General features: G+C 39.0%; 1 protein-coding gene and 1 long non-coding RNA gene across 2 annotated transcripts in view; one reads left to right on the top strand and one right to left on the bottom strand.

Annotated features, from left to right (window-relative positions):
• Positions 1–3,838: 3,838 nt before the first annotated feature.
• The window catches only part of LOC140146465 (uncharacterized), a 64,159-nt gene continuing 42,092 nt past the window's right edge, over positions 3,839–25,905 (bottom strand). The window contains exon 5 of the mRNA XM_072168324.1: positions 3,839–4,496. Coding sequence (XP_072024425.1) covers positions 4,390–4,496 — 107 coding nt within the window. The 3' untranslated portion in view covers positions 3,839–4,389. The remainder of the gene's footprint in view (positions 4,497–25,905) is intronic.
• Positions 14,614–19,076, top strand: LOC140136361 (uncharacterized). The gene is made up of 3 exons (XR_011856653.1): positions 14,614–14,798; positions 17,665–17,901; positions 18,701–19,076. It is a non-coding gene; the product is annotated as an uncharacterized lncRNA (long non-coding RNA).

The following is a 25,905-nucleotide window of genomic DNA, read 5'->3' as shown; positions in this document are numbered from 1 at the left end:
ATACCAAATTCGAGGTGGAACAAAGTATAATTATTATCAAGTATGTTTCTGGGCACGTTCCCGAATAAAGCAGTCTTTTTTTTTTTCTTTCAATCAATTTTAATTGTGAAAAGTGGCAATTGGATTTTAAAGGAGGATTGGCCGTATTATTGAGTGTTTTCTATCTTACGTGGAGAATTATCATAAAAATAACCAATCACAATGGCATAGAACAGTGAGAATATGGACTACTACTTTTGAATCTCAATTTTAACCCCATGAGAACTGCCTGCCGATTGGTCAAAAAGAGGTTTTTATTATCAATTGCACCAATCAGCAACATTGTTAGAATAATTTCACCACACAAAAAATTGGGGTAAATTAAAAAGCCCTGATTGGTGATTAAAATGAAGATATCATGTAATTGACCAATCAGTGGCAATGTTAGATCGGCATGTAGTGCTCAGGGGTTTGAGGTGAAGTGAGATGCTGAGGTTGCCAATCGAGCCACTCACCTTTAATTGCAACATTTAAATACCGTCATTATGACCTGTCCTTATCATTCCTTATTACCGAAATGGAGAACGATTAATTAACTGTGGCTTACAAGTCTGGATACAGTTCTAACCCCAATGTTTTGGGGTTTTTTTTCTCCCAATGTTTGTATATTCATGGAATGTGATGTGTACAAAATCTCATACGGATACACATTAAGTGTTGAACGACATTGTTCATGTCGTTAGAACCACATAACCAATCAGAAAAGCCGTTTGAAAAATACGCGGATTGCGTTAATATTGTATAATATAAATGCACTCGCGCGCAGTTTCGTTTCCCACAGTACAGCTTGCGAGGTTGGTTAATTTTTCTTGAAAGTGGGGGCATTGATATTTATTCAAATTGTTCAAAATATTTAGTATTTTGTTTGTTATAAAAAATAGCAGATATTCTTTTCGTGTATTAATAGGTTAACAAATGCATATCTCTTATTGCTTGAGAGATTGGACACAATAATGCACTTACACTGAAAGTTGATGCATCCAATGCAATCCCCCATTATACTGCGGGGCTCGTGCATTAGATGATGCATCAACATCTCAGCGCGCGTGCATTATTGTGTCCAATTTCTCTCTCAACAAGTGATACGCATTTCAGAGTGCAAGGCTATGATGTCTTAGTTTCTTGAATTTCATACCAAGGACATGACGGAAAAGGGGCATATTTGACAGAACTATACCCTTGAAGATCCACATAATACCTTTGTAATATGTTACTCTTTTTCAGAATATCTGTAATAAAGTTGTCAAAAATGTTTGAGGTGGAGCGTGCCCGTAACAAGCTTCTTATGTTATACAAAAATATACATTATCTTAAGGTTCGAACATTTGAGCGTTATAACTTACAACACATATCCATTCATAAAGGTTATACACTTATAGAATAATGATTAATGTTTCTATCAAAATTGTTTCGGTCATCACATAGTTTGCATGAGAGTTCGTAGCTTGGTCTTGTGCATGGCAGCAATGTTATAATTACAAACAAGGCAGAATACTGTGCAAAGTATTGAAGTTCTACACCATTGTCCGGATGACGTACGCTTCTTCAGATATCAGTAGGTCGCTTTGAGTTTGATCTACTTCATGATTAAGAAGCCCGTCTGCTTGTTCAAATATAGAAGGAAAGAAGCCCATCTGAGTGGTTTTTTTAGCAATTCTTGTATGTCTTCATGCGTTACTACATGGCAAAATAACATATCACACTGGTTCTTCACATTCTTTTGAATGTCTCAAACATTCTGATGTACAAGGGCACAGTTCTGCAGTCATGTGTATTTTATACACTCATACAGTGAATGACCTTTAAATGTTGAAGGCTTAGAGCCAGAACTAGCTATGTCTATTTGTTTTCTCAATTACATGTTACTCATTGCGGTAACAAATGGACGGTTAATTCTGCCCTCCATAAGAAAATGTAAGTGACTTGGGGTATATGCATAGTCACTTGCGTCTAGTGCCGTCTAACTAACTGTTCAAGTGACACTTGGATTTATTATGGAGTGCAGAATTAACCGGTCATTTGTTACCGAAATGAGTTACATGTAATTGAGAAAACAAATGGACTAGCTAGTTCTGACTCTAAGCACTCGATGTGTTAGGAACAAAAACTCATACTCTACAGGTTGAAGTCAACTTTTGAGTCGTGTCGTTTTTGAATGGAAGTTATTATATAAAAGAGATTACACGTGGCTTCTAAAGTATAAACCTGGGACATATCTAGAGCTTAATTGACGTCTTCAATTGGTTCTACAACATATTTATACACATGAGTTATCACTTAATATAAAAACGACTCGACAAATTGGGCTATTCCTGTTGAAATCCATACAACCCCTATGGAAGACATTACCTTAATCTTTTAGGCCTACACACGGGGTGTTGATTTTAAATGGAGTTAAGCATTCAGGTAACCCCGTTTGAAATTTACTCTCCGTATGTGGAAGGTTAATGTCATGTCTTCCATAGAAGGTGTATGGATTTCAAATAGAATTCCCCATCCCGGGACCCCATCATTGTTTGGTCTGGAGCAGGAGCATAAGCCCGGGAGCATAAGTTGCACAACAATGGCCGTAATGCTCTGAAAGATTTTAAATATTGGAGGAGCCCAATTGGGCCTGACGAAACTACAGTGGGGTCTACTTGTCCATGGCCACCAAAATGCAGCTTTCTTCTTCTTCTACATGTAATGATGTATATACTGCTCAATTTCCCTTGACGAGATAACACAAGCGGTAGTTGCATGCTGTTGACACAACCAGAGATGCGGTCTACCATCCGACCCCTTCATGCAATCCAGCATCTCAGTGCAATCACGAGAAATGGTAGAAGCCGGCGCGCGACCTCCACTCAAAATCTCCCAAATCACGTAAAATCACCCTATTCGGAGATACTAAACAGCGTGATTTTAGCCTCTTAGCCACATACTTTGACTAGGGTTTCTTTTCAAATCCTGGGTTCTCGAATGCTCTCTATGGTAAAATGTCTTAGCAGTCTAGTTTATGACATCTTTCAGATACACATTCGATCCGCCTTGCGTCTTTTTATATACAATAATCAGCCTCATGCGTAGACAATAAAGTAGTCACCGGTTTCAAAACTTCTAAATATATTATAAATCTCCAGGAAATCTTTCCTTGTAACACACATTTCGCTATTTTACCAATCATGAGGCTGGCTTGGACATAAACAGCATCGTCTAGCTGTTTTCCAAATAATTCTAACGAATAAGTTGCCTTTTGTTGACTCGATCCAATTTGATCATGTAATGTTGGTCCATCCGCTCGCAGTCAGTGTATGCCTACACTCTTAAAAATATTACTCAATATGGTTAAACAAAAGGTAACAACGTAGTCATTTGAGTGACTTTTTAATTTAGTACAATTTATTCAACGTTGGGTAATAATTGACTCAATTTGTTGAGCTGTTCTCTTTTTACCCAATATTGAGTAATTTTTTTATTTAGAGTGTAGATGTACTTTTTAACCCCAATATGGTCGCACAGTCGTACAATGACATTAATGTAATGGGTATATACACACAATTCTTTCCCTGTAACTTGAGGTCAACTTCTGAGATACCACTTTTGATATGGAGGTCACCGAACGATGCCAATGGAGATGCGACCATTCTTGGCTCATAATATGTGATATGAAATCCAAGTATCATCAATATCAAAGAGGTCGTAATAGTTATATATAAACTTAATGCGCAAAATGACATCCGTCACCTAACTAACAAACACAAAACGTTTTTGAAAACATTCACAAAATGATAGTAAAGGTTACCCAAAAACGTGTCGGGTTATATAAAAGGGTACAAAAAGTTTTTAAAACATACAAAAACATTTTTTTAAACTTGCTGCAAAACATTCTAACATAATGTTAATTAAGTATTAACAAAATATTTTGCAAGAACTACATGTATGTCTGCAAACAAACTACACATGCAATAAAACTTTGACAACAGTTTTAAAATGTCGGCGTAGTATTTTTCAACCGCAGATTGTTTAAAACGTTTTGAAACGTTTTCATGACCATTATATAACCCGACATTTAAATACTATTAAAACATTTGACCGAAATCAAGAAAGCAAAGTTTCAAAATGTTTAAAAAAATAGTTTTGTGCTTGCTATATAAAGCTAGGCTTGAACCAATGATTTGGTTTTAAGTTCCCTCTTGCTTTATTGAATTATAAAACGTTACTTATACCATTTATCATGATTACATTACTTGTATTCGTACTTGAATAGTTTTCATTAAAATAACCTTTTACAAGTTTCCAATCTCATTTTTTCATAAAATAAACGCAAGTGATATCATTTTGCGCAAAGTTTGATTGAAATACAAAACATCAAAGAGTGAAATCTCGATCCGATATTAGCCGCGTGATTTGCCAGGAAAGGATCCACGCCATGTGTAAAACGAGTCCAGAAATAAACGCACTTTTACTTGCATGACCTGTAAAATATAAAAGTATACGTATACATGGGTATTATTCAACCATATACGGTATTATATAGGCTATTTGTTGTACTTTTACAATGAATATTGAACATACTACGCAAAAAAAGTTTCTTTAGTCCTGATCTTAACCCCTTGGAGAACCTTTTGGATCAGCTGAAGAGACGAGTCAACAAGAAGATAAAGGCAGATACATCTCTGGTGGGATTGCGTCGCATCATTATCAACGAGTGGAACGGGATTGAGCAAGGTAACATTCGACGCCTCATTAGGAGCATGAGACGCCGCGTGACTGCTGTAAGGGAAGCCAACGGTGGACACAAAAAGTACAGAAAGACTGGAAAAGAAATAGATTAATCTCAAGTGAAGTTGGAAGCGGCAGTATGTTGCCTGAAATGTGCTCAGCAAATAATCAAAAATGTTATCTGCATGTTTGTTGTTTTTTGTGTTCTTTTATGCTAAAAACTTGAATCGGCCTTTTTGCAATTTTTATTTTTCGACCTCGTGTTACTTAAACATTCATATCTTTTCTCAGGAGTGTCGTAGGGGAGTGAATGAGGTGTCAAAATGCGCAGGACAATCCCCCCACATGCGATTATTTAGCAAACGTACAAAATTAGTCACTAGATTTTAATAGTGGGTAAATATCCTAACCATAAAGAAACTTTTTTGCGTAGTGTATATAATATTACTAGTGGTCATGTATAACTTGTATACACATGCCTTGCTTGCATCAAGCTCGTGGCATGCATGCTATTTGTAACGAATCATGCCAATTCGCTATCATAATGAGCGCTCATGTCTTATAATAATATATACTAATATATATATTGAAATAAAGTAAAGATACTAATATAATATGTAAGTTTTCCAATTTTGTCATCTTCCAAGAGAGAACTACACCAGGAGTGCTCATCTTAAGAAGGGTGAAATTAGACTCCGAAGATGACCGCGCTGGTGATCTACCAATGAAATACCCCTCCAACTGATAGTAAGACTAAGTTCCTGTGACCAGTCATTGTCCGTAATGACATTGCACATCCCAGTTCCAGCAGTGCAAGCTCTGCTCAGCTGACTCTAGCTCAAGGGTCTGCTGGGTAATGTAGGGGCATTGACTTAGCAATGTTTACGCCACTCATACCAGCTGTTCCTAGCCTGAAAGTAGGATGGTGTGCCCAATCTCTGATGATGGTTTAATTAAATCTATCTCTGAGGGAAGCGGGACGGTTGGGGCCCCTAAAACCGGTTTAACCCACCAGAGTCTGGTCCTAAGTCCAGAGACCTCAGAGATTCCTGCTTCGTGGACACGTCGTCTGAGGATGTCCTTTTGAGCTCGCCGCACTTGAGCTGGTGTGTACGCAGGTGCTCGGGATCAATTCGGCTGATGGGGGTTCATGTTAGCACTGGAATATGCTCTGAGGGAAGCGGGACGGTTGGGGTCCCTTAAAACCGGTTTAACCCACCAGAGTCTGGTCCTAAGTCCAGAGACCTCAGAGAATTGATTGATGCCAACCCAAGACAAGGAGATATGCAGTTCAAGAAATACTTCCCAAGACACCTTCAAAGAGGCATTATAATGGAGTGTTCATAAGGGTGAAATAAGGCTCCGAAGGTGACTGCGCTGGTGTTCTACCAATGAATTACTTCTCTTGTAAAGAGGAAAAGGAGTTGCTGATATCGTTGATGTAGATACTAGATACGGAAAAGAAGGGGCCCAGTTTAGAGCCCTGTGGGTCCCACATCAGTGACATGTGACATGACGAGATGATTTAGTAGAATGAATATATACAAATTATTGTTATCGGTCTGTGAACCATTCAAGTCTAGCACTTTTACCTTCATCGCTCGGATAGGTAGATACGGTGATTTTCGCTGGTCTAGTAAAACTAAGGGCTGGATAATTGAGTAAGCAATGTGATTTTTCCCCGAAAATGTAAATGAAGATATCATTTTAAGTTTTAAAATGATATTTAATTATTCTTTTTAATTTGGACCTTCTTGAGTATATTGTAAGAAGATTACAGATGAAAAGTCGATTTGGGCCCCTGACTTTGGGCCTGGTCTGTGGTCACACACACCCATTTTTGTCACTCACACCGTCCTACATACTCCCCGACGGAGCTATTTCATACGTAGTTCGTTCTCGATCTTTACTCGTTCACAATTAGTCAAAGTTGGTAATGTGAACAAATGAGATTGAAAATAGAAGGAGCCAAACTGATTCAACCAGATTTTCACCCGGTACGCGCGGAGGACATTCAAAAATCCCAGCCCATCTTTGTATTTTGTTATCATGGTTATCGACAACCCGAACCCTATCCAAGGGGGGGGGGTGTGTGTTAATAATAATTATAAGAAAAACAGGGCATTTATCCCAGTTTTTGTTCAGTTGGTTTGGTTGGTCGCTTGGTTTTCTTGTTACAAGCCGACGACGGAACGTCGGCTTGTTCTGTCTTCTTCCAATTCTTTCTTCTTAAGTTAGGCGTGCAGCCTAACTTATTTTTTTCTTGCTGTTTGTTTCTTTAAGTTAGGCGTGCAGCCTAACTTATTTTTTTCTTGCTGTTTGTTTCTTTCTTTCTTTCTTTCTTTCTCACAATTGACTACTAGTGCTACATCCGTGATCGGATTTCGACCAAACGCATAGGCAAGCCGTATTGGGTCAGTGGCTACAAAAGTCTTAAAAAGTTTTAATATCGGAGGTCATCCAGGGGGTCACAGGGGTCAAAAATGGTCATTTTTGCCTCATATGTGCCGCACCCCCATTATAATTAGGGGCAAAACATGGAGACATCTAGTCTAGTGTTTTGATAAACAAGCAATGGTTCTGCTGTCTGTGCTTCAAAACGTGTAAAACTTCGTCTGGATTCGTCTATTGCCAGGTGGTGAATGCCGTGCATTCTCTAAATTCAGTATATTTCCATCGTCAACCGTGTGGAAAATGTCATACGGCCGGGCGGTTTCACAAGTTGCCGGCTCTATCATACCAGTCGCTGCCTGGCTATTGCAGCTGCCATCCATACATCAAAACGTGTAAATTTTGGCTATTCCAACTGCAATCCATACACCCTTCATGCAAGACATGACTGGAATCGTCCACACAGGGAGTGAATATTACAAATGGAGTCACCCATTGAGGTAGGCCCATTCGAAATTCACACGCCCTGTGTGGGAGATTAAGATAATGTCTTCCGGAGAGGTTGTATGAATTTCACTGGAACAGCCCAGTTGGGGTGTATGAAACCCCAAGTGGGCGATTCACACGAAACAAACTGAGGTATGTTCAGATGCCAATTTTGTTACATATCTTGAGTGTAACTTGTGATGTGATGCCTGTATGCTAGATATAAACAGCTACATCATTTCCACTGATGGCTATAGGGTGGGTGTGTGTGTGTGTGTGTGTGGGGGGGGGTGATATCTTGGCTAAAACTGGATCACGCCTTCCCATGATGCATTTATGAAAATCAATAATCCCACTATATAGTTTCTACAGATGATGCAATAATGGTGAATAAGGGGGTGAGGGGTAAGTAAAATGTTGAAATATGACCGCATTAAACCACAAAGGTCATGTGAGGTCAAAGGTCAGGTCAAATTTAAAGTTGCTCTGATTGGGCTGTAACTCGGGGAAAATGATCCCTGACACTTGGGGAGTATGAAACCGCAAAGGTCATGTGAGGTCAAAGGTCAGGTCAAATTACAAGTTGCTCCGATTGGGCTGTAACTCGGGGAAAATGATCCCTGACACTTAGGGAGTATAAAACCACAAAGGTCATGTGAGGTCAAAGGTCAGGTCAAATTTAAAGTTGCTCCAATTGGGCTGTAAGTCGGGGGAAATGATCCCTGACACCTGGGGAGTATAAAACCACAAAGGTCAAGTGAGGTCAAAGGTCAGGTCAAATTTGAAGTTGCTCCAATTAGGCTGTAAGTCGGGGAAAATGATCCCTGACACTTTGGGAGTATAAAACCACAAAGGTCATGCGAGGTCAAAGGTCAGGTCAAATTTGAAGTTGCTCCAATGAGGCTGTAAGTCGGGGAAAATGATCCCTGACACTTTGGGAGTATAAAACCACAAAGGTCATGTGAGGTCAAAGGTCAGGTCAAATTTGAAGTTGCTCCAATGAGGCTGTAAGTCGGGGAAAATGATCCCTGACACTTTGGGAGTATAAAACCACAAAGGTCAAGTGAGGTCAAAGGTCAGGTCAATTTTGAAGTTGCTCCAATTAGGCTGTAACTTGGGGAAGATGATCCCTGACACTTGGGGAGTATAAAACCACAAAGGTCATGTGAGGTCAAAGGTCAGGTCAATTTTGAAGTTGCTCCAATTAGGCTGTAAGTCGGGGAAATGATCCCTGACACTTGGGGAGTATAAAACCACAAAGGTCATGTGAGGTCAAAGGTCAGGTCAAATTTAAAGTTGCTCCAATTGGGCTGTAAGTCGGGGGAAATGATCCCTGACACTTGGGGAGTATAAAACCACAAAGGTCAAGTGAGGTCAAAGGTCAGGTCAAATTTGAAGTTGCTCCAATTAGGCTGTAAGTCGGGGGAAATGATCCCTGACACTTGGGGAGTATAAAACCACAAAGGTCAAGTGAGGTCAAAGGTCAGGTCAATTTTGAAGTTGCTCCAATTAGGCTGTAAGTCGGGGGGAAATGATCCCTGACACTTGGGGAGTATAAAACCACAAAGGTCATGTGAGTTCAAAGGTCAGGTCAAATTTAAAGTTGCTCCAATTGGGCTGTAAGTCGGGGGAAATGATCCCTGACACTTGGGGAGTATAAAACCACAAAGGTCAAGTGAGGTCAAAGGTCAGGTCAAATTTGAAGTTGCTCCAATTAGGCTGTAACTCCGGGAAAATGATCCCTGACACTTTGGGAGTATAAAACCACAAAGGTCATGTGAGGTCAAAGGTCAGGTCAAATTTGAAGTTGCTCCAATTAGGCTGTAAGTCAGGGAAAATGATCCCTGACACTTTGGGAGTATAAAGCCACAAAGGTCAAGTGAGGTCAAAGGTCAGGTCAATTTTGAAGTTGCTCCATTTAGGCTGCAACTTGCGGCAAATGATCCCTAACACTTGGGGAGTGTAAAACCGAAAAGGTCATCCGAGGTCAAATTTAACGTTGCTCAGAATATGAAACCGAAAAGGTCAACCGAAGACAAAGGTCGGGTCAAATTTAATGTTGCACAGTATTGCTGCGTGATGATGTCATCACAGTCATACGCCTAACTTACCTCGTGCCCTTGCAAAGGGCACAGTTGCTCTAGTTCTTTCTTTCTTTCTTTCTCACAATTGACTACTAGTGCTACATCCGTGATCGGATGTGGACCAAACGCATAGCCAAGCCGTATTGGGTAAGTGGCTACAAAAGTCTTAAAAAGTTTTAATATCGGAGGTCATCTAGGGGGTCACAGGGGTCAAAAATGGTCATTTTTGCCTCATATGTGCCGCACCCCCCATTATAATTAGGGGCAAAACATGGAGACATCTAGTCTAGTGTTTTGATAAACAAGAGATAACCACAGGCAATGGTTCTGCTGTCTGTGCTTCAAAACGTGTAAAATTTCGTCTGGATTCGTCTAGTGCCAGGTGGTGAGTGCCGTGCATTCTCTAAATTCAGTAAATTTCCATCGTCAACCGTGTGGAAAATGTCATACGGCCGGGCGGTTTCACAAGTTGCCGGCTCTATCATACCAGTCGCTGCCTGGCTATTGCAGCTGCAATCCATACATCAAAACGTGTAAATTTTGGCTATTCCAACTGCAATCCATACACCCTTCATGCAAGACATGACTGGAATCGTCCACACAGGGAGTGAATATTACAAACGGAGTCACCCATTGAGGTAGGCCCATTCGAAATTCACACGCCCTGTGTGGGAGATTAAGATAATGTCTTCCGGAGAGGTTGTATGAATTTCAACTGAACAGCCCAGTTGGGGTGTATGAAACCCCAAGTGGGCGATTCACACGAAACAAACTGAGGTATGTTCAGATGCCAATTTTGTTACATATCTTGAGTGTAACTTGTGATGTGATGCCTGTATGCTAGATATAAACAGCTACATCATTTCCACTGATGGCTATAGGGTGTGGGGGGTGTGTGTGTGGGGTGATATCTTGGCTAAAACTGCATCACGCCTTCCCATGATGCATTTATGAAAATCAATAATCCCACTATATAGTTTCTACAGATGACGCAATAATGGTGAATAAGGGGTGAGGGGTAAGTAAAATGTTGATATATGACCGCATTAAACCACAAAGGTCATGTGAGGTCAAAGGTCAGGTCAAATTTAAAGTTGCTCCGATTGGGCTGTAACTCAGGGAAAATGATCCCTGACACTTGGGGAGTATAAAACCGCAAAGGTCATGTGAGGTCAAAGGTCAGGTCAAATTACAAGTTGCTCCGATTGGGCTGTAACTCGGGGAAAATGATCCCTGACACTTAGGGAGTATAAAACCGCAAAGGTCAAGTGAGGTCAAAGGTCAGGTCAAATTTGAAGTTGCTCCAATTAGGCTGTAAGTCGGGGAAATGATCCCTGACACTTTGGGAGTATAAAACCACAAAGGTCATGTGAGGTCAAAGGTCAGGTCAAATTTAAAGTTGCTCCAATTGGGCTGTAAGTCGGGGGAAATGATCCCTGACACCCGGGGAGTATAAAACCACAAAGGTCAAGTGAGGTCAAAGGTCAGGTCAAATTTGAAGTTGCTCCAATTAGGCTGTAAGTCGGGGAAAATGATCCCTGACACTTTGGGAGTATAAAACCACAAAGGTCAAGTGAGGTCAAAGGTCAGGTCAATTTTGAAGTTGCTCCAATTAGGCTGTAAGTCGGGGAAAATGATCCCTGACACTTTGGGAGTATAAAACCACAAAGGTCAAGTGAGGTCAAAGGTCAGGTCAAATTTGAAGTTGCTCCAATTAGGCTGTAAGTCGGGGAAAATGATCCCTGACACTTTGGGAATATAAAACCACAAAGGTCATGTGAGGTCAAAGGTCAGGTCAAATTACAAGTTGCTCCGATTGGGCTGTAACTCGGGGAAAATGATCCCTGACACTTGGGGAGTATAAAACCACAAAGGTCAAGTGAGGTCAAAGGTCAGGTCAAATTTGAAATTGCTCCAATTAGGCTGTAAGTCGGGGAAAATGATCCCTGACACTTGGGGAGTATAAAACCACAAAGGTCATGTGAGGTCAAAGGTCAGGTCAAATTTAAAGTTGCTCCAATTGGGCTGTAAGTCGGGGAATGATCCCTGACACTTTGGGAGTATAAAACCACAAAGGTCAAGTGAGGTCAAAGGTCAGGTCAAATTTGAAGTTGCTCCAATGAGGCTGTAAGTCGGGGAAAATGATCCCTGACACTTTGGGAGTATAAAACCACAAAGGTCAAGTGAGGTCAAAGGTCAGGTCAATTTTGAAGTTGCTCCAATTAGGCTGTAAGTCGGGGGAAATGATCCCTGACACTTTGGGAGTATAAAACCACAAAGGTCAAGTGAGGTCAAAGGTCAGGTCAAATTTGAAGTTGCTCCAATTAGGCTGTAAGTCGGGGAAATGATCCCTGACACTTTGGGAGTATAAAACCACAAAGGTCATGTGAGGTCAAAGGTCAGGTCAAATTACAAGTTGCTCCGATTGGGCTGTAACTTGGGGAAAATGATCCCTGACACTTGGGGAGTATAAAACCACAAAGGTCAAGTGAGGTCAAAGGTCAGGTCAAATTTGAAATTGCTCCAATTAGGCTGTAAGTCGGGGAAAATGATCCCTGACACTTGGGAAGTGTAAAACCACAAAGGTCATGTGAGGTCAAAGGTCAGGTCAAATTTAAAGTTGCTCCAATTGGGCTGTAAGTCGGGGGAAATGATCCCTGACACTTGGGGAGTATAAAACCACAATGGTCATGTGAGGTCAAAGGTCAGGTCAAATTTGAAGTTGGTCCAATTGGGCTGTAAGTCGGGGGAAATGATCCCTCACACTTGGGAAGTATTAAACCGCAAAGGTCATCCGAGGTCAAAGGTCAGGTAAAATTTAAAGTTGCTCTGATTTGGCTACAATTCGGGGAAAATAATCCCTGACACTTGAGAAGTATGAAACTGGAAAGGTCATCCAAGTTCAAAGGTCAGGTCAAATTTAAAGTTGCTCCGATCAGGCTGCAACTTGCGGCAAATGATCCCTAACACTTGGGGAGTAAAACCGAAAAGGTCATCCGAGGTCAAATTTAACGTTCCTCAGAATATGAAGCCGAAAAGGTCAACGTTGCACAGTATTGCTGCGTGATGATGTCATCACAGTCATACGCCTAACTTACCTCGTGCCCTTGCAAAGGGCACAGTTGCTCTAGTTCTTCTTCTTCTTCTTTCTTTCTTCTGGCAACCAATCAACTGCATCTAGCTCCGCAAGGGATTGACAGATTTCAACCAAACTTGACCCAAAAGACCACTGGGCTAGGCCAAACCTTCCGTTTGACTTTGACCTTGCTGTGACCTTTGACCTAGCTATAATGGTCAAAACAGTGATTTCACAAAAAATGCTACTCCATCCACAAATTTCATGCGATGAGGACATGGTTATATCATGTGACTCAACTTCAGACGGTGTCTATAGGGTGTGCTCAGATAATGGGTCAAAGGTCATTAAGGGGTCATTTCCGGTCAAAGTCTAAAAAATATTCAAAAAATCACTGTCTTTACCAATTACATAGCAGAGAGTCGCCATTAGCACACATGCATTGCTACTAGCCAGGGTCTTTAGGATGCCTACGGTTTTGGGGTCAAAGGTCATTAAGGGGTTACTTCCGGTCAAAAACCAAAATGTTCAAAAAATTTTTATCTCAAAATGTAAACAGACCAGAGTAATATAACCACCATACATGAATTAGTGTTACCTGTTGTATGCATGGTATTTTTATTTTGGGGGTCAAAGGTCATTAAGGGGTCACTTCCTGTTTTTAGCTAAATAACTTCAAGAATTTTTATCTCAACAACTAAACATAGTAGAATTTTTTAATTAAAAAAGGAACAATGCATTTTGTTGGTGTACATACGGTTTTTTTTTCATAGAAGTCAAAGGTCACTAAGGGGGTCAAAAGGTCAATCAAAAATTTAAAAAAAATCAAATCCATGTATAATTCTTTCTTTCTTCTGGCAACCAATCAACTGCATCTAGCTCCGCAAGGGATTGACAGATTTCAACTTAACTTGACCCAAAAGACCACTGGGCTAGGCCAAACCTTCCATTTGACTTTGACCTTGCTGTGACCTTTGACCTAGCTATAATGGTCAAAAATGTGATTTCACAAAAAATGCTACTCCTTCCACAAATTACATGCAATGATCATGTGACTCATGCATATGAATCAACATGTGACAGTGCTTAAAACTTGTCAAAAAGAATTGAGGTCAAATGTCATTAAGGGGGTCATTTCCGGTCTGAAAGCTAAAAATATTCAAAAAATCACTGTTTTTACAAATTACATAGCAGACTGTTATCATTAGCACACATGCATTGCTACCAACCAGTGTCTTTGGGGTGTCTACAGTTTCGGGGTCAAAGGTCATTAAGGGGTCGCTCCCGGTCAAAAACCAAAAATCATCAAATATGTTCATTTTTTTTTATATCTCAAAACGTAACCAGACCAGAGTAACATAAACTTCTTATATGCATTAGTGTTACCCGATGTATTCACGGTATTTTTTTTTTTTTTTGTCAAAGATCATTTAGACGTCATTTCCGGTTTTAAGCTAAATAACTTCAAGAATTTTTATCTCCATAACTAAGCATAGTAGATTTTTTTATTTAAACTGTAACAATGCATTTTCTCGGTGTATATAAGGTTTTTTAAATTGGGGTCAAAGGTCATTAAGGAGGTCAAAATGTCAAATTTGAAAAAAAATATGTTTAAAATTACAGAAAAGTAGCTGGATCTCAGCCTATGGAAGACGGATAGGATTGCTACAGTGATGCAACATTATTGGTAAGGGAGGTATACATGTAATTGTAGTAAAATCATATTTCTACCATATAACTCCTTTAAACTGAATCAAGAGGGATACCCTTGGACTGATTTGGTGGTGTGCGCCCGTAGTCAGTATTAAACACAGCCGTCACCAATTAGGCGACCTCTGATTTTATTTTTCTGTGATTTGGACATTGCATCGAAGAGCCAGAAATAGCGTTAATTCGTAACTAATTTAACCATTTACATGATAGGGAGGACGATTATATAATATGGCCTGCATGGGATGATTTCAATGGACGCTTACGGCACTGATTTCTGCAGCTTGTGGTGCAAGTTTTCTTGCGGAGTGAGTATGTGCAACAGTAACGCTATTCTAGCATTGCAGAGTGTATACGGAGCATCATGCAGATTTCTTTTTGTTTTTGGCTACAAATTCACCTCTAAAATCATGCTTTATCGTGTTCGTATTTCATAATCATAGGTTTTAAACAATATAGCGTTCCTTTCTGCTCATGTTGGTACGTAACAGAATTTTCTATGTAAAGCGGAAAGAGAGAAATGACTGATTTAGTTCGTCTATCTTATATTATTTTTGTAATTAAATTTATTTGGTTTTCATTGTTGCGTGATTGCTCCATGGCGGACGTGAGGATTGATGCACGTACGGCACAGCGCATTACTAAGTATCACATACATGTACATGCACTAATTGCTTTTACCCGAATACTATTTCGGATCTTAGATTTAATTAATCATTAGAGATGGCATGTTGTGCATAATATTAATAGGGATTATTATATTTTCGCGTTGTATTATTTTCGTTTGGAAAATAATACTCCCTCTTTCTCATTTTTCACAATTTATTATAATGTTTATTTATATTGTCTGACTTTTGACATTATTCATGATTATTATTAGTATGCAAACATTGTAGCCTCAGCTAAAAGCATTGTTTTATTATGTTGTAATTTTAAGATAGTGATGATACATAAAGATACATACCCGGGTGTGTCATCTTTATGTATTGTTGAAAATCCGGTCAGCACCTAGAGGGGGGCCTCTATGCGCAAATTTTCAATTGCGTTCAAAAACTTGGATGTATTTGTCAAAATATTAATATGTGCCAATGCATACTAGTATGCCATTTGCATGTATTATACCTATTGGCGTGGGCCCATGCTGCCCAATTTTTCGTTTGCCAATAGGTAGTTGTGTTTTATATCATATTTGTCAAACTTTATAATGATACCTTGCCAATACATGCTTGCCATGTCGTTCGCAAGTGTCGTTGATATTGGCATGGCGCCGCGCGGGACCACTATGCCCAAATTTTCATTTTGTACTAAATAACTTTTTGTAGGCCTTGCATGTTATATAATTATATTTACACATTTTTCTTATCGATTCTGGCGTGGTGCATTTTAGGGCGTATTTCAGGTTCCGGCGTGGCGTACTTTAGCCTGATATTGGCATGGCGCCGCGCGGGACCGCTATGCCCAAATTTTCATTTTGTACTAAATAACTTAGATTTTTGTAGGCCTTACATGTTATATAATTATATTAACACATTTTTCTTATCGATTCTGGCGTGGTGCATTTTAGGGCGTATTTCAGGTTCCGGCGTGGCGTACTTTAGCTTGTTGAGCTGGCCATGTTAATTTGGCCCGGGTTTACAAATCAGACTGTTGCCGTTGTATAGCATGTTTATTGGTGCTACGGCAACTTGTGTTTACTGTTACCTGCTGCCCGGTTATTGTGACGCATGAGACAGCCTGCTTACCAGATTAAAAGCTAAAAAGCTAGTGTTGATTTTATATGTGAGATGGTATTACTTTGTGGAGATAAAGTATATTTTGGGAAACCCGTAGTATGTTACACAGATAAGACAAGTGCCACGAATAAATCAATAATACATTGTTGAAGTAAACAAGATATCACTGCAGTTTTCTTTGAGGTCCATCACAGACTCCTCCAGTGCGTAGCCGGATTCTAGCTCCGGCAAACCCACCAATTAAACCGCTTACTACGTACCTGGCCGCTCGGTCCCGTCACAGTAGTATCAAAACCAGGATTTGTTTTTAATGACAACTATAAAAAAATAAAATCAATCAACAATTTATGCATGCTCATCATTGTATTGCGCATATGTATTTGCCAGCTGTACGCTCATATTTGTGCGTCAATCGTGTTGATAATCTGTGCTTTTTTGATACCCGGGGGCCCGCGCCCGTTTTAAAAAGGGCTGTATAAGCTACTGAGCAAGTGCTTATTTCTTAAAATTATGTACTTTAAGAATGCATAGTATAGGCCTATAACTTGCATTACAATGTGTGCATGCACAAAAAGTTTATACAGTATATTGGGTGAAAAAATTGAGATATTTGAATTAGCATATATCTCTGCAACCACATGTCGTATAACGTTATTTATTGCTCATCAGTTTTCTTTTATTTAGCTCTTGAATATAATGACTGATGAGAATCAAAAGTTCTTGGGGGGGGGAGTCTTCTACCTATACATGTGGTTTATATTTCAAATTTGAATTACAGGTGTACATGTGTGAATTGTGTATCAGACTTTAGAATTTATAATCACAGGAGTTTCAATTTTTATTTATTATACTAGTGCACCTGCAGCTGTGAGAGCCCTGATGCTGTGAGAGCACTGGCTGACCTCAATTTTGTATCGAGGATGCCACCCACCAAGTTTGAGCCCGGTTAGGACAAAGTTTGAAATCCATGACCTTTGACCTTTGACCTCGGATGACCTCCATATAATGTTTTTCATGCTCCCCTCATATAAAGGATTCCACCCACCAAGTTTGAGCCCGATCGGACAAAGTTTGAAATTTGACCCCTCCGTAATGACCTTTGCCCTCGGTTGACCTCGATTTTATTTCGCCCCTATATTCCCCTTGTATCAAGGGTCCCACCCACCAAATTTGGGCCCGATCGGACAAAGTTTGAAAATTTGACCTTTGACCTTGACCTCCGATGACCTTCAAAACCACACGGTCAACATGCTTTTCCCGGCACCTACCCATGTCCCAAATATCGGATCGATGCGTCGCAGCACGGCGGAACGCATAGCCGGACAGACAGACAGATAGACAGACAGAGACCGCTTATTATTTTAGTATAGTAGATTTATTGGAAATTTGGAATTGCGAATTGCTCACTTAAGTTTGTTTCTTGTTTGATTTTTCCTTGCAGACACATCACTGTGTGCATGACCTATCCCCTTGTATCATTTTATACCACCATGGGAGTATGGTAATCCTACATCAATTTTCCATGTGGAAGTCTTCATTTGGCTTTGCAACAGGAAGTCATTCTTGGTAAATTGGCATCGGCACAAGCAACCTTTTGTTTTTTGCATGAACAAGAATCCGTGATAACTGCTTGTCAAATCCTTTGTTGAGGCTTTTAACATCAACTACCAAAATTAAGGTATGTTAAAACTAGTGTACATTATACATTTGGGCATTTACAAACAAACAGGGACATGACCCAAAACATCAAAAATGCTCAGAACTTTAAAACTACAAGTCCTACAATGACAAATTTGGTATCAAATGAAAGAGGTTTACATGCTCTTTAAATTAAGTCATCGTACAGTTATGTTGGTGCATGTTTACCAAATTACTAGTTGTAGTAACTACAAATTTCGAACGTTTGAGGAGTTGTTCACAAGTTGTAGATACTCGCGTAGGGTGCCTCCAGGGTTTAATTTTGGCAAGTTTGCATTAGTATATCTAGTAAAATACTCACTTTAGAAACCTGTGTCATTAATATATGTCATCTGTGATCAGCTTTTGTCCAAAGAAATATTTAAAAAGGTGATTTGAAAAGGTGAAATGTGAATATGGGTATGAATACCTTGGAACTCACGTTTTTCATAGCTGTCTTATACGTACAAAAGTTGATATTTTTTACCCTGGAATTACCCATTTGTTCCTATCTGGTATTACAAAATGTTACACATTCCGATGCGCAGATATTATGTACAAAATGTGCACAAATTATGATGTGAATAATTACATACAATGTAGCTTTGACAGATTTGATGGAAAACAAATTTATTTTTTTGAAAACATGTACATGGTTCAATTCTTTTGTCGGAATAGCCCTTTAAGCTGCACCTGTCAAACCCAACCAAACAAACAAAATAACCTGATATATGAACTTCTCCCTTCTCCATAAAAGAAAAATAAACTGTAATGTGTGATTTTCTTTATTTCCTTTTCAGGTGTTCTGCATGTTGACTGTACTTTGATGTTTTGGTTGGAGTGGAGTACTTACCTGGTCGGCCATCAACATCACCACCATTTAAATTGTGTATGCAGTAGTATTCCTGAGTTTTCGTCTGGTGCTTTCCAATAAAGGCTTAAGCCTCAGACTCAGAGCATTTTATATTACAGACATTAGCCATTAATGTATGTTCAGCTCAATACAATATACATGTATTGTGTTATTTGAACTGTATGAACACATCTCAAAAACTGCGACTTAAGGTACATTGTGCATGTCAGTACATGTTATGTGTAATATGGAAAGACCTAAGGAGTGCCTTTATCTACAATGGCACCAGTATTACATTCAACTTACATCATAAACTCTATATATTTTTTGTTAACTTTGTTCTTTCCAATGCTTGGATAAAGTCACAGCATTTATGGTGTGCATACATGTTTAATGTACTTTCTGTGGATAAAGTAACTGCATGTACTCGCAGATGTCAGTCACAGTAATGACCTGTATGAACAACACTAAAGTTGTCAATTCTATTAAGATTTGTTGTGAATACCACTACATATTGTGTAATATGGAGCCCACCCTCACTGCCCAGAAGTTATATCTACAGTGGTACCAGTATTACATTCAACTGACATCATAACCGCCTCAATAGCGCGGCAGTACTCAGTACTGTCAGATTTTCTGCCATAGATTCGCAGTATTCAATGCTGCGGCAGTACTCAGTACTGTCAGATTTTCTGCCATAGATTCGCAGTATTCAATGCTGCGGCAGTACTCAGTACTGTCAGATTTTCTGCCATAGATTCGCAGTATTCAATGCTGCGGCAGTACTCAGTACTGTCAGATTTTCTGCCATAGATTCGCAGTATTCAATGCTGCGGCAGTACTCAGTACTGTCAGATTTTCTGCCATAGATTCGCAGTATTCAATGCTGCGGCAGTACTCAGTACTGTCAGATTTTCTGCCATAGATTCGCAGTATTCAATGCTGCGGCAGTACTCAGTACTGTCAGATTTAATGTCATAGATTCGCAGTATTCAATGCTGCGGCAGTACTCAGTACTGTCTGATTTTCTGCCATAGATTCGCAGTATTCAATGCTGCGGCAGTACTCAGTACTGTCAGATTTTCTGCCATAGACTCGCAGTATTCAATGCTGCGGCAGTACTCAGTACTGTCAGATTTTCTGCGGCAGTACCAGTATGAACTACTAGTATGCCTTTGTACCAGTACGAATTTCTAGTATGAACTACCAGTACGAATTTCTAGTATGAACTACCAGTACGAATTTCTAGTATGAACTACCAGTACGAATTTCTAGTATGAACTACCAGTACGAATTTCTAGTATGAACTACCAGTACGAATTTCTAGTATGAACTACCAGTACGAATTTCTAGTATGAACTACCAGTACGAATTCCTAGCATGCCATCTACCAGTATGAACTACTAGAATGCCTTTGTACCAGTACGAATTCCTAGTATGCCATCTACCAGTATGAACTACTAGTATGCCTTTGTACCAGTACGAATTGCTTTAGTATGCCGTCTACCAGTATGAACTACTAGTATGCCTTTGTACCAGTACGAATTTCTATAGTATGCCGTCTACTAGTATGAACTACTTGTTCCCGTAGTGAGAAATTCATATTAAACCATAAACATTATTCATGATTGAAATATTGAAACAATTCAAGAACATAAACAATGGATTATCATTATAAAAAGCTATTAAATACGTATGTTTTCATATGATAATTTAAACGTAATAATCGACCGTAACGTCATGGGGCTTACTGTGTAACTGGTTCCGTATGGTATAGAGAACGCATTATTTTGCATGATACAAGTTCAAAGCGCATACAACCAAGTCCTGGTAACGCTAAATGTTACACACAATTTCGTATAACGAGTTGATAATCTGAACAGATTTTGTGGAAAACTTAATTGTAACGGATAGACTCTACGTGCAGTCCCGCTTACATTTACGACACGAAACGTGAAGAACTGGATGTGATCCAAACTTTAAAAAAACTCAGTTTACACATAAATTTACAAGAATTCGAGAACTTTCATAAAGCATTTTGATTCAAGTTCAAAGAATATAATTATTGTTTGTTAAAAAGTTAATATTGTTACTGTTGTATTCATAAAGTTGTAATTTTCTAGTTACTTGTATTTATATTTAGAAGAATTCAAGAACTTTCATAAAGCATTTTGATTCAAGTTCAAAGAATATAATTATTGTTTCTTAAAAAGTTATTATTGTTACTGTTGTATTCATAAAGTTGCAATTTTCTAGTTGTATTTATATTTAGTGTTAAATTTTCCAGTTTACATATTTATATACAGATACCGTTTATTAGTTACCTTCGTTGACGTTATTATAACATTGTGTTCGAATTAATCTAGCATAATATTAATTCTATCAAATTATCCAGACACAGTAATAATGCCACGTCCATCAAAGAAATCACGTGTTGCAAAAGCAAGGCAGAGTCAAGAGAAAAGTAAGAAAATATCAGAAATACAATCTGAAAACAAAGAACAATGCGAGAAAGAAATTATAATCATCGATGATAATATTCAACCAAATCCTGATTCGATTCGCATTGCCTACGTAAATCAAGTGGCTGGTACTTTCCATCAGGGTGATTTTTTATTTAGTGACCATTCTAGAGGTGTCCAATGCTCTTGCAATACATTAGTGTATCTTTGCCGCATTCCTTTTATTTCTCGAGAATTAAATACTGTGAATTTAGATCAAATATTGAAGGATGGCGATTATCTGTATAGAACTTTATCCCAGAAATTACGTCTATCAGGTGAACTCCACGAAAGTGGTTATTTAGAAAATACGCAATTACCTACAGAATGTAAATTACAAGACAACTCAACATATGCAATCAATTATGAACCCTTAAGATATTGCATACTCGAACAAGAGGATGGTAATGACCTAGAATCACTCAATGTACAATTGCAAGCAGCATTTGCAGTTTCAAATTTAAATATACTGATATTTCAATCGTACATGATGGCAATTTACAGGGATTCAGCAACCGGATGCTATATGTTCTTTGATTCACATTCACGGGATGAATTTGGGTTCCCCACAGCAAATAACGGTCATTCAGTACTGTTGGTTTTTGAAGACTTTGACAATTTACATTCTTACCTGAAAGTCTTATGTTCAAAATTGAAAGTCACAACTGAAATATTCGGTATTCAGTCGGTTCATATTCAAATGACTAGCGAATTATTATCAGAAAATAGCAATCACGACGAGGCATGCTGTTCCACGTGGGCCAGAAGTCACGATATACCACAAACGAAGTCGAAAGGACTTTCAAAATACCAAAAGTGGTATCAAAGTTTGACTACCGAACAAAAAATGAAAGACTCGAAAAGAAAGCGAAAATGTCAAAGGAACAGTATGAATCAACCGAATACGCAGAGCGTAAAAAAATGCGGGCACGTCAAAAATACGAAATTCCTGAAAATGCAGACAACAAACGTGATCAGGCACGTCAGCAATCAAAGAAATCATATGAAATTCCAGAAAAGGCAGACAACAAACGTAATCAGGCACGTCAACAATCAAAGGAATCATATGAAATTCCCGAAAATGCAGAGAAAAAACGTCAGCAATCAAAGAAATCATATGAAATACCCGAAAATGCAGAGAAAAAACGTCAGCAATCAAAGAAATCATATGAAATTCCCGAAAATGCAGAGAAAAAACGTCAGCAATCAAAGAAATCATATGGAATTCCCGAAAATGCAGAGAAAAAACGTCAGCAATCAAAGAAATCATATGAAATTCCAGATAATGCAGAGAAAAAAGCAATCAAAGAAATCATATGAAATTCCAGATAATGCAGAGAAAAAACGTCAGCAATCAAAGAAATCATATGAAATTCCAGATAATGCAGAGAAAAAACGTGATCAGGCACGTCAGCAATCAAAGAAATCGTATGAAATTCCCGAAAATGCAGAGAAAAAGCGTCAACAAACACAGTCAAATATGTACAGGAAAAAATCGGATATTAGTACAGTTATTTTTCATTTTCAAGAATCCTGTAGAAACGATCAGCTTACATACGCGTGTCAGATATGTCAACGTATTTTTTTCAAGAGACAAGTCAGGGCACTGTACACTAGCGCCTATAATCGGTCTATCCTGGAGCAAAGTTTACCTTGCAACACCGATATAAATGCATTACCCGCTGACAAAAATGATGAAGTTCATGATCAAGTGTGGATTTGCAGAGCATGCCACGAGAATTTATTAAAAGACCGTGTGCCGAAGTTGTCAACTGTGAACAAATTGGCATTAGTACAACAACCGCACCAATTAGCCGAACTAAACATGCTAGAAAGACATCTCATTTCGCCAGCTATCCTATTTATGAAAATGATCCCATTGATTAAAGGTGCTCAAAAAGGTATCAATGGACAAGTCGTGTGCGTAAAAGCTAATGTTAATAACACCGCTGCATGTTTACCAAGACTACCAACGGAACAAAGTCTTATCCGGATCAAGTTAAAACGTCGCCTCATTTACAAAGGACATCATATGTGTCAGGACGTTAATCCAAAAAAAGTTAGACAAGCACTTAAATGGTTGAAAGCCAACAATCCGGTATTTGAAGATATCGATATCAACTTTGATCAGTTTGATTCTGTGTTAGACGACCAACTGATTTCCGGCGAACACGATCAAGAAAATGACATCAGCGCAGAACCCCATTCTCCAAATGAGAGCGAACTCGCGACTGAATCTATAGCTAGTGACAGCACAGAATTATACGAATACATCGATATTGATGAAGAGCAAGAGATGCACGACCAAGATGAGCATAGTACTGACAACATAGAAATGTCCGAATACATCGATGAAGGACAAGACTTGGACAACCATGATGATGTTAATGATGATGATGCTGCTACTAATAATGATGATGACGATGATTGTCGTAATGATGACGAAGATAATGATGATCATCACATTACGAACACATCTGCTCCTCTGTATTCCTTTTTTCACCCGGTTGATTTTTCTCAATATCTTGCTGACAAGCATGACGAATCAATCCTCTGTATAGCTCCAGGAGAAGGCAATAGGCCACAAAAGGTTTTGGAAATGGAAGCGCAATCTTTTCCCGCCGAATTCCCGGATGGTTCAAATACTTTCAATGAGGACAGAGAAGATAAATTATCCCCATCTCGCTATTTCAATGCACGCATATTTTCAGCAGACAACAGGTTTGCCAGAAACCCAGAATATATCTTCTTTGCGTTGTATGCAACAGAGGTGCAACAGATTTGTGACAATATTCAAATTGCACTTCGCAGAGGTAGTACCAAGACTGCAGATGGAAGAAAGATAACAGCTTCAATGTTAAGAAACCATGAAGAAGTGAAGGGTCTGATTCGAAGAGATGAAGGATACAGATTCCTAGCCAAGATACGAGGAACGCCCGCTTACTGGGAAAAATCAAAGAGAGATGTTTTCGCAATGATACGCCAACTAGGAATTCCTACCTTTTTTATCACCTTTAGTGCTGCTGATAGACGTTGGATTGACATAGACAATGGTATCCTAATATCACAAGGAAAACAGCCAATGACTGCAGAACAGCATAAGAACATGACCTGGGAAGATCATTGTAAGATTATCATGTCAAATCCAGCAACAGCAGCCAGAATGTTTCAGCAAAGAGTCCATACGTTAATAAATGACGTGATTCTTTCTCCAGCCAATCCTATTGGAAAAGTCGAAGAACCGAATTCCAACAGAGAGGTTGGCCACATATTCACATGATAGCATGGGTGAAAGATGCGCCAGAATTCGATAGAGAATCAGACGAGGAAATTGCTGAATTCATTGACAAATATGTGTCATGTGACCTTCCTCCAGAGGATGACGTCGAATTACATGAAATAGTATCAAAAGTACAGATGCATACTAAATCCCATACAAGGTCATGCAGAAAAACTGGTCAGATATGCCGCTTTAACTATCCTAGGCCACCATCGAACGAAACCTTCATTTGCAGACGTCCAGAACCCATAGACGATCTAGATCTAAATGAACTGGAAGCGGAAGTGAAGCGTGCAGGTAGAAAAGAAACCGAAGAGAATGCAAAGGAGACAATTAAGCAAATGTGGAAAGAAATTGAATCAGCCACTGATGACACAGATTTTGATGAAATCCTCCAGAAAATGCAAATAACACACAGTCAATTTGAAACATGCTTAAGCACACTTGCCAAAAGAAACACCGTCTATCTGAAACGACGTCTCAAAGATCAATGGGTAAACAACTACAATCCTCACTTGATAAGATGTTGGAATGGAAACATGGACATACAGTACATATTAGATCCATTTGCGGCTACAATATACATGCTCTCGTACCTGACGAAGTGTGAAAGAGAAATGGGTGACTTGCTCAGAAACGCACAAAGAGAAGCTAGAGAAGGGAATACCGATGTTCTTACAGAACTTAGAAAAATTGGTAACGTGTACTTGCAACACAGAGAAATCAGTGTAATGGGTGCTATTTACATGGTTTGCAGTATGCCTTTGAAACAAAGCTCACGTAATGTTGTGTTTGTTCAAACTGATGTTGATGGACACAGGATATCGTTGCCACTCCAACAACTTCAAGAGAATGCTGGAAATTCTGAAGAAGTTTGGCTAACTTCCCAAATTGAGAAGTATATCGGTCGACCAAAGATAGCAAAATATGAAAACATGTCCATGGCAAAATTCTTCTCTAGCCATTATCAAGTGTCTAGCAAGGAAAGTATACACACAGAAATCGAAACTGATGATCAGACAGATGATGACCAAAGTGATTATGAAGATGGAAGTGTACCAAAAGAAGGAATTAAGAGATGTCGACCAAAAAAAAAGCTATCGCATTGTCGGGATGCTCAGCGAAAATGAAACAACGAACCACCGGAAAACCAGCTGTCATTCGTTATCCTCGAGTATCAATTCATAGGGATAAAGAGCGTTACCATATGAACATGCTACGCCTATATCTTCCACACAGAAGAAACCAAATCAAACCTGAATCATATGAAACGTATGAAAGTTATCACTTACAAGGTCGCGTAACCATTAATGGGGAAATCGTTTCAGTTCAAGAAATAGTTCAACACAACATGAAAGAATTCGAACCAGA

This window comes from Amphiura filiformis, chromosome 2, assembly GCF_039555335.1.
Source record: "Amphiura filiformis chromosome 2, Afil_fr2py, whole genome shotgun sequence".
NCBI lineage: Eukaryota > Metazoa > Echinodermata > Ophiuroidea > Amphilepidida > Amphiuridae > Amphiura > Amphiura filiformis.
Note: the sequence above shows the minus strand (reverse complement) of the source record. Positions and strands in the feature narration are given on the sequence as shown.